Below are 9,784 nucleotides of genomic sequence, written 5' to 3' on the forward strand. Positions count from 1 at the left end.
CTGCAACCTTTGTCCTTTAATCAGCCATGAATGTAACTTCTTGTAGACCCTGCACAACCTTCAGCCTATTGCACTGCCCTGTCAAATTAGCTTATGATTCAGCTACATGCTGCTCACTGCTGTTGTGCTAATCAAACCAAATGCTTTGCCTGCCTTGCTGTATTTGGAGATGGATGAGGCTTGATTATACTGCTGTATGCAACACTTCAGTTCTTTGTAACAATGCATTAAAAATGTCCATGCTTGAAATGGATGACCCTTGAGTTTTATTTATTTAGAACCAGAACTAAACGCTAATTTATAAGCCATTAGTCATTGCAATTAGAATAGATAAGCTCTGTGTCAGTGAGGCCAATACAAATTTGGAAACAACTCAAGTAAATAATGCATAATTGCATTTGGTTCCCACTAGAGGGTGTAAGGTGTCTAAGTTATGTAAAGAGGTATTGGTAAATGCAGCGATCAGTGCAGAGAAAGTTATAAAAAGGTTGCAGACGATGAATTAGAATGGGATGTTCCAAAAGAAAACAATTTAAGTTCACAAAAAACTAATTAAGACTCAACATGTGGGGATAGGAGATAAATACTTGAGCCTTTAATTTAATGCAGATGCCACTCACACAGCAGGACGGTAAAGATAATTCTTGCGGACTCTCGTACACAATTTCTCACTCCCACTTAATCACCAGAGCTCTGTTTCAGTTAATTTTGTGAATTTGGTCAATGGGGATTCACTGGGCCTGTAAGGCAACCCAGCACAGAAAGAGTGAAATCCTGATTATCAGGAAAGATTCAAGGCAGTGGTGAAGGTGATTCAGACCCTCAGGTACACATTAGACTGATATGGGTTTTAAAAAGCATCACACAGAAGCAGATACAACTAAAAAAATAATACTCACATTAACATTACATACCCATAATAACAGATTAGATGCCTCAGCACCAAATACAGACGATAACCCCCAGCAGCAAAGAGTGAGAGAGAGAGAGAGAGAGAGAGAGAGAGAGAGAGAGAGAGAGAGAGAGAGAGAGAGAGAGAGAGATGAGTGCACTATAAATTATACTCTGGTGTACTCACACTGTACGATGAAAAATAGCCTTGACTTTTACAAATGCTTTATCTCATTAGACTCTAAACAGTCAAGACCTCTCTCCAGATTAAAATGATAACGACTCCTTTTCCTGTACACAACTGCAATCCATCTGGAAGATAAATTGCATTTAGTAGTTTTTTTCTCTGAGAGGTTACTGAGACATTTTAATGCTGTGATGTATTTGTTAAAAAGACAGCAGGGAGACTGTGTCTCTACATTTGAAATAGTTTAGTGTTATATAATTATTACATTTTCACAGAAACACAGAAACATTTGTCTAACTTTGCCAGAAATCTCCAACAATTGTAATAGAATGTATTTTATCACTGGAAATCTATATCTCAATCTTACATGTAAAATAACTAAACCTTATAAGAGAGATATTGTTAATATTGAACAATATCATTATTGTTATGTATGTATTAGGCTGCTTTTTCAACAAAAAGGTGTGCAAGACAAGATTACAATTCCTATAAAATGAATTAATAAGAAAAATTAGAGTGACTAAATCTACATTGCTAGTTTATCTCTACATTTATGACTAGAATATTTTGGTGTTTTTTTGTTTTTGAGATGTCAATAGAATAAGTGATAGACTTGGTTGTAATATTCTGTTATCATGTTTGATGTTGTGTATTTAAGGAAAAATCAATTATGAATTCACAATATTTCTTCTTCATTATTCTCCAAGTCCATCTCACACACTGATTGTTAAATTACATAAAGAAATAAATTGGCCCTACATCTGAGAATGTTATATTTCATTTGCCTTCATTTTACAATGCACTTCAGAGTTGTTAGCATGTATGCATGCCTCAACAAAGACTTGCAGTTTTTCTTGTATTCATGAAGGGAGAATTCAGCATTCAACTTCAACATGGGGGAATTATATTTTGAATTACGTCCAAACAAATATATACACACACACACACACACACACACACACACACACACACACACACACACACACACACAACACACACACACATACACACACACAGCCTGTTTGTTAATGTGTGTGTTTTATGAAGGAATAATTAAAAAGCAGGAGCTTTTTTCTTCCAAATCCAAAGTGTAAGATCTGGATTTGGGTATGGTTCTAAAGTCAAAAGAAAGATAAATTAACCCAGATTAATACTAGTACTCTGATGTGATATGTGAATTTTGCATAATAGTTAAAAAAAAGTGTCACTCTGGAATGAGTTAGATAGTAACTAAAGGTTGGAATGATTACATTTTTTAGCTGACTTTGGGTCTTTTGTAAGCTAACAAATGTCTCTCAAATGTAGAAACATTATTGATTGGGGAAAAAAGAACATTCTGGGAGTTTTGAAAAGTTAACTTTAATTAAGGGCATATGTAATATTTTATGAAGAATAGTGAACGGAAACATAACACTGAAACCTGTTAAAGAGGAAAGCCTAGAATTGCATCTCCATCTACTGGTGAAGGACATACATTTACCTCAAATGTCCACTATATTTACATTTGCTGTTAGTGGTGATGATGATGATGATGGTGGTGTGTGTGTGTGTGTGTGTGTGTGTGTGTGTGTGTGTGTGTGTTAAAATGTTGTTTTGCTTGTTTGTTTATAGGCCTATCTGTGTGTGTGTGTGTGTGTGTGTGTGTGTGTGCACATTTATGTATTTTCTACAACTCTGTGTGAAAATATAAATAACTACCTTGGCAGTGTGTGCCGTGTAATCTGCTCCCAGCAGGCTGGATTCCCACTGTGAGAAAGACAGTATATTGTTCCTGCAGCACCACAGATAACAACTCATTAGCATACTGAATCATTTGGCTGCAAGAGCCACTCTGCCACCCATCTGCACTGAGCTGATAAACACACACACACACACACACACACACACACACACGCCTCCTCTCTCTCTCTCTCTCTCTCTCTCTCTCTCTCTCTCTCACACACACACACACACACACAGATCTATGCAGAGCAAGCACACACTCACACAAGCCTGCTCTCACAAACATGTATACACATATACACACAAGCCTCCTCTCATCCCCTCCCTTTCAATCCCCCATACACACTCCCTGTATCCCTCTCTTTCTGTGAGTCTGTGTGTGTTTGGAGAGCCAGGAACACTGAAGCAGGTAAATGTTTGACAGGTATTAACCCAGAGGGCCCCTCAGTGGAGTCCCAGCACAGCCGGAGCAGAGCACAAGAGAGGTCCCCAAACACCTGGATGCCTCTGATGCTCTCTGGAAGCAATTTCAGTTTTCAGAAATGTCTAAAGAGCCGATGCTGTTGTGGTGGTGACAAAGTCGGCTGTGTGGAGTTAAGGAATATAGGGAAGTAGACTTCAGAAAAGGAGCATTTATGTGGCAAAGCAACAACCCCTCTGCTAATTTCTTTTTAATGACCGCGGGTTGGTGAACATAACTTTTCCATTGCGTAAGTGAATAACTTTCAGGCGGTGGGAGTCTCAACCAGTGTGGCTGTTTCACAATGTGTACAGACACAACAGCGGGCCAACGAGCGCAGCGGAGGCTGTCAAAACCACTTTCACAATGGCAGGATATCCTGCAGGTCACGGAGCCACATTAACCTCTACAGGAAGTTGTCACTTGTTGGGAGGAAGTGAGGATACCAGCGTCCATTGGGGGAGTTTCATGAGGAGGTTGTGGTTTCAACTCTGTACAGATAAGGTGTGGAACAGTTGCATGGAATGTTATGCCATTGCCTGCCTACAGGAATTTGTCAGTTTGGTTATGCAATTTTAAATAAGTGTGAAAAAGGTATAAAATTAGTCATATATGATGAAATGTGGCAAAAATGTATCATATTTTGACTGAATTGAATTATAATAAGACCCACAACATGCTTGAGTGAGATCAAATACAAGGCTTTTCCTCTGTGTGTTTTATTCAGGAGTTTTGTATAAAATTCATTGATTTAACATTGGATATATTCATAGATACAGCTATCATACAACAAATATGTCATTACCAAACGTACAATGTCCCTTTACTGCAATTCATAAAATACCATAGTTACCAAAGGTACCAATATAGGCTACTAGGTCCTGCTGAAAAAGCAGAATAACCAACCACAAGTGAGCAATACGTAACTGTATTAATCAGAAAACTGCTGGTGTTGATATGATATTAACACTGTGTGTGTGTGTGTGTGTGTGTGTGTGTGTGTGTGTGTGTGTGTGTGTGTGTGTGTGTGTGTGTGTGCATGCGTGTGAAATGTGGCAATGAAGGGATTTATTTGTGTACCTTACTAAACTACAACTGCATTACAGTTTTAAAAAAAACACTGAAACATTCATATCAAAAGGACTACATGAGTCATTTCATGATATGACTCATGTATTTTGTACACTTTAAGAAACACTGCATGTCTTGTACCTCCACAGCAAATTTCAAATAGATATATTCATTCCCGGCAGTGAAATTGTTTAACTGTCTGTTGCCGTATTTGGTGTCGTTTTCTCACCACCAAAGTGTAACAGAAGTAAATGGTACCACATTTGATGTACTACGTTCAGTTGCTCGCTTTACATTTTGAGTCCATCTCGCCTATTCATTCCTCTTTCCTCATGTCATGTCTCCCAAAAGACCATTTTGCTAGTAAACCCATTGACAAACACACTACAGTACATCTTAAACCACATGACTTGAACTCGAGTCACTGTTGTTACATTGTGCAGTGGAATTATAATGCTATTTACAATACATACGTAACTGCATGGGTACAATGGAGTCCAGTCGGTTCATTTAAGGCCTCCAAATGAGGCAAACTTACTTTTGTGTCATTTTTCTAACACATTAAATTTGATGGGCATAAATCTCCAGGATTTATTCATTGATGTTTTAGTGCCACTAACTTGCACTACTAGCACTCTGCAAGCACATTGGACTTATGCACCATATTGAAATCGCTAGTGAAGCATTGGTCCAAATTTCAATATTACACATCTTTGTTAAGTTTTTCTTGATTGATATTTTGTTTGGTTTTGTCTTGTTTTGTTTGCTTGATCTTTCTTTCTTTTTTTTGTGTTTTTTTTTAAATTATTTTAGAATATCCAGTCTTTGGACCTTTAAACCATGGAAAGTTATAATCTGCAGGTCATTCAAAGACATGAGACATGCAGAATTTACAAGTCTTTTGTTGGATCAAATTCAACCGCTCACCAATCAAACCAAGCTATTCATCAGTGCTGCCTCAGGTGTAGTGTGGAGACAGGAATGTACTCCACTATCTCACTAGGTGGAGATTGATTCTCTTTCCTACACTGATGACTCAAAGCTAACGGGTCCTGAGCATATCCACCTCTATCTTAGTCCCTCTCATTGTTCTCTTTCAGTCTCAGGGGTTGTGTCCGTGGTCTATTGGCATCAGCATCATCGGCGACTGGAGCCATCTCTGGGGCGGCCATTGCGCCTCAGATCTCTAGCAGCTAGATGCAGCGGGGGCCCCCGTGAAGCTGTTAGAGTCCTTGGAGCTGGAGGCGAGTCCTGGTCCTCCATAAAGCTCTCAGGACTGCCCTCGGCATCGCCATCAGGCAGGCTTCCACAACTGGAGCCTGGCGACATTGTCTCCAGAAGATCGTCCCTGGCCAAGCTTACTACTGTGTCCTGATGTGGTCCACCCTGAGGGCCCCCCTCGTGGGCCCCGACCCCGACCAGCAGCCCTGTTTCCCCATCAGTTGTGCTGCCAACATTCCTCCCTCCGTCCTGGTCGTCCAGGAGGTTGGAGAGGAAGCTGATGTACTTCATAGCAAGCCGCAGGATCTCATTCTTGCTCAGCTTCTTGTCTGGGGGGTGAGTGGGGATGAGTTTGCGAAGCTCCGCAAAGGCCCCGTTTACGTTCTGCTGCCGCCAACGTTCACGACTGTTAGTAAAGATGCGACGTACAATCTTTGGCTGGCCAGCTAGCAGAGGAACATGGAGGAAATAGACATAGAGAGTAAGAAGAAGAGGCATTGATAGGATAACAAAATAATATGAAGTGCAGAACTGAAACCGGTCTGTAAAAGGGTAAAGCAATAAGAAAAACAAGTGCAATAATAAAAAGGGAAAGAGTAGCCACAGGAGAACAGATGCACACAGGTTTTGAGAAACATTTGTTCGTAGGAAAAACAAACAGATTTTATTGATAATCCTAAAAAAGATGCAAAATTGTCCATCCTACAGCCATGGATTTTTAGATGATGGAGCTATAGAGGTTTGCAAAATATAGTACAATATGCTGTGTACCAAATGCAAATGTGGTACAAGAAATGCTTGGTTGGGCATACCAAACCCCAGGAAAGGGTGTTGAAGAGACTGTGTGCTCCCAATTCCATTGTCTATGTACTTTTCTATTTATTTAGGTATGATAAAATACCCCACTGCAGGTAGTCATCCTCCCGCCCTCAACAATAGTGTCTTCTAAGCTATTGTCGCCCTTGGAACACACCCAGTCTATCTTAATCCTTCAGCCCACTCTGCAGTAAAACCTTGGCATGGAGGCAGCAGCACCCCCATTCTCCACCCCTGAATATGGCAGTGAGTGGGCAGCAATGGAAAGGATGTTTCAAATTAATTAAACCCCAAATCCGCCTGAAAAGAGCTTACTTTAATGGCGTGCAGGTACATGTATTTGACATTTAGATTAGCAGCATTCATTTGAATTATGATGTATTTATTCCTCTGGGTTAAAAGCACTTTTTATTTTATTTTAGGTATCTTCTGCAACACTCAGATTTGGTAAGCTATAGATCCATGTCAGTGGATGAATGGCAATGGAGATGAGGAGGGGACGTTTAGGAGACTATATTGGCAGAAGGAGGACACAGCAGAAGTGCATCTTACCATACTTATAAAGATCTAAAATGCGCCTACCCTCGTCGAGTTCAACCTCATAAGGCGCCGGGCGGCGCTTTACCCTGTTGCTGGGGTACATGCTGTACTGCTCCGACTCCCCTCCGAGACTACAGCCACAGAAAGCAGACAAAAGGTGCACAGGTATGTGAGAAAAAAAAGAATTTCAGCATACATCATTTCTTTATTGCATATAACCCCTCATCACTCCCCACTCCATGCAGCAGGAGCGCGCGCACACACACACACACACACACACACACACACACACACACACACACACACACACACACACACACACACACACATTTATAGGCTAATTCTCATCGTCATTGATGCACATATGCTAAATAATGTCAACATAATTGGCTAATTTACAAACATCTTTTCACACTTCAGTATAGCCTATTCCTGCTGGGCATAATGGGGCAGCTACAGACATCAAACTTATAGTGAACACTCACAATTATCAATGAAAACGTGCATTCGGGAAATGATATGATTTTTTTCCCTTTTTCTGTCTCCACCTTTACCTGTTGATGGCGGCGAGAGGCTGCGCCAGGTTGTAGAGCATCGCCCGGGCCGGGACAGGAAACGCGTTTGGGCTCAGTTGGACCATTCGAGCGTCGTCTCGTTGCGGCGGCGGCAGCGGCAGCGGTGGAGGTCTGCGAAGTTCCGTGATCGGCACCAAATGGCTTTCAGTCCTCTGCTCCAGCGCTTTTATAGCGTCCCTCCTAGAGAGCTCGATCACCGGCACTTCCCTTTTCAGGTCAAGGGCGTTGTGAGAGGCAGTTTCCTTGGCAACGCCGTTGATGATGATGCTGATGCTGGTCCCGTTGCCTGAGTTCTGCAGAGGAGCGTCATCCGTCTCCTCAACCCCCTTGAAGCTCCCTCCCCTCTCCCTCTCCCTCTCCCCCTCCTCTCTCCTCGGCTCCTCTTCCTCCTTGCATCCATTCAGTCTGGAGATGATGGAGGAGTCCTCCCGCTTTCCAGGACCGGACTCTAAATCGGGACTTCCTGGACGAAGCTCCGGCTGCCGTTTTTCCATCATTTTGATACCGTCACCACTCGCTCGAGTCAGCTGCGTCCTAAATAAGATATTCCTCGATTAATGTATTGATCAGAGCAATATGCGACAGTTTGAATATAGCCTACTAGATAAATAACCAAGCTGTTGCTTCGCATGGAAGCTTATAGAAATGCAACAATCTATTATTAGCCTATAAGCCTTCTGCAATTCTGGTTCAATGTTTTTAATCATTATTATAGGCTGTTATTACTATTTCCAATTGCAGATTTAATATCTCTAACATAACAAATAGTGTAAGGAAGACTAGGCTATGTTAATTCCTTTTCTTAATTACTAGGCCTATATTTTGTTCAACATTAAAACAAGATTTAAAATAAATAAATAAATAGGCTAAATAAAGCTCGAATGCAGGCATTTTGCCACAAGGGATGATAACACTGATGCTATATGACAACTCAATTTAAAAATGTTTTAATTCTCGAGGATTCTTATCATTGTGTGAGCTGTTGACAATGTCTTAACGTTAAACCGGCTGGGATGTGATACATTCCTTTTCAATTATTACAATTATTTCTCAGTTAAACGTTCTTAAACTTGGACGCAGTGATATTTTTCCAATGTTAACTTGTTATTAACAATGCTTTATCTTTTTTTCTTTCTATGAATCTCCTATCCAAATCTTGCTTGGCCTTCAGCACAGTCCATAACGTCCAGCTAATATCTTAATGTATTCAAACCGACGTTTGAGCTTTGCATTAAGTCACATTCAAATTCCTATTAAAAAGCTAATTCGGCTGCTATTAAGAGGTGAAATGATCGTCTTATAGAAATTGTGTGCATGCCAGGACCACGAAGAGAGCTTGATATCCATTCTTCGTCGAAATGAAATCCCTCCTTTTTTCTGTCTTCAGCAAATCCAGAAATAACCTAAGAAAAACTTGGACCTGATCATTTTCATAGATGTCAGAGTAGGTGGTGCAGCCCAATCCTTGTTTTATGGCGGTGTAGGCCACAGTGCTGTTGTTGTTAAAGCCGAACATCAGAGCCTTGTCATATTGAATACACACTGTTAGGTGTTTCCATAGTTAGTTTAACTCGACAAATATCCGAGGAATTAAAACATCTTTTATTATAAACGAACAACAGACCGCCAATAAAAAAAGCGCACTTTTATTTCTGGGAATTCTCCAATAGGCCTCGCATCCGTTATTAGCCTGTAGACATCCCGTACAGTCTCAACCATCCGATCGGACAATAGCCTAAAATATAGGCGAAATATTTCGCACATAACACCAAAAAATGCAGACGTTGGTAATCAAATTATAGCCTTTAGCAACAAGGAATACGCTGGTTTGGATAAAGAGGTGTATTTTTTGCACTTACCGTTCCAGCCGTGTTGTTGATGTTACTGTGTAAGTGGAGCCATTTTGTGAGTGGGTCATCCATGTCTGAGGTTTTTCTTTTTTTCTGCCAGTTGTGGAGCAGCGTGTGTGTGTGTGTGTGTGTGTGTGTGTGTATATATGTGTGTGTGTGTGTGTGTGTGTGTGTGTGTAGCTGAGTTATTCCTCGCCGCATCCAGTGCGCTCCCTCAGTATGGGGAGCGGAACACAGGCCGCAATGTGGCCGAGTGAGATAAGCGCACGGCAGCGGCCTCTTCATTCCCGATAAGCTCCTAAACCCATTATTTATGAAATGATTCATTATTATTTGGCTGTCGTGGGCTATATAGGCTTGTGGAGGGCAAAGCTTAAAAAAAAAAAAAAAAAAAGCAAACAGGCACAGCGCAACGGCCTGTAACAACGTGAGGTAGTATACTGTAGCCTGA

General features: G+C 41.0%; 1 protein-coding gene across 1 annotated transcript; it reads right to left on the reverse strand.

The window, feature by feature from the left end:
- Positions 1 to 3,985: 3,985 nt before the first annotated feature.
- On the reverse strand, positions 3,986 to 9,418 carry tal1 (T-cell acute lymphocytic leukemia 1). Its single transcript, XM_028592399.1, has 4 exons — positions 9,343 to 9,418; positions 7,463 to 8,017; positions 6,951 to 7,039; positions 3,986 to 5,998 (listed from the first exon to the last, which is right to left on the reverse strand). Exons 1-4 carry the CDS (start codon positions 9,399 to 9,401, stop codon positions 5,469 to 5,471), a joined length of 1,233 nt encoding a protein of 410 aa, XP_028448200.1. The 5' UTR covers positions 9,402 to 9,418; the 3' UTR covers positions 3,986 to 5,468.
- Between the last annotated feature and the right edge of the window lie 366 nt (positions 9,419 to 9,784).

This window comes from Perca flavescens, chromosome 12, assembly GCF_004354835.1.
Source record: "Perca flavescens isolate YP-PL-M2 chromosome 12, PFLA_1.0, whole genome shotgun sequence".
NCBI lineage: Eukaryota > Metazoa > Chordata > Actinopteri > Perciformes > Percidae > Perca > Perca flavescens.

What these genes read in the sequence shown, in the direction of transcription:
- tal1 (XM_028592399.1), bottom strand. Translation starts at nt 9,401, where the DNA reads ATGACCCACTCACAAAATGGCTCCACTTACACAGTAACATCAACAACA. An exon ending in TCAACAACACGGCTGGAACG is followed by an intron (nt 8,018 to 9,342) that starts GTAAGTGCAAAA and finishes TATCTTATTTAG; the next exon opens with GACGCAGCTGACTCGAGCGA. An exon ending in CCTCTCGCCGCCATCAACAG is followed by an intron (nt 7,040 to 7,462) that starts GTAAAGGTGGAG and finishes CTGTGGCTGTAG; the next exon opens with TCTCGGAGGGGAGTCGGAGC.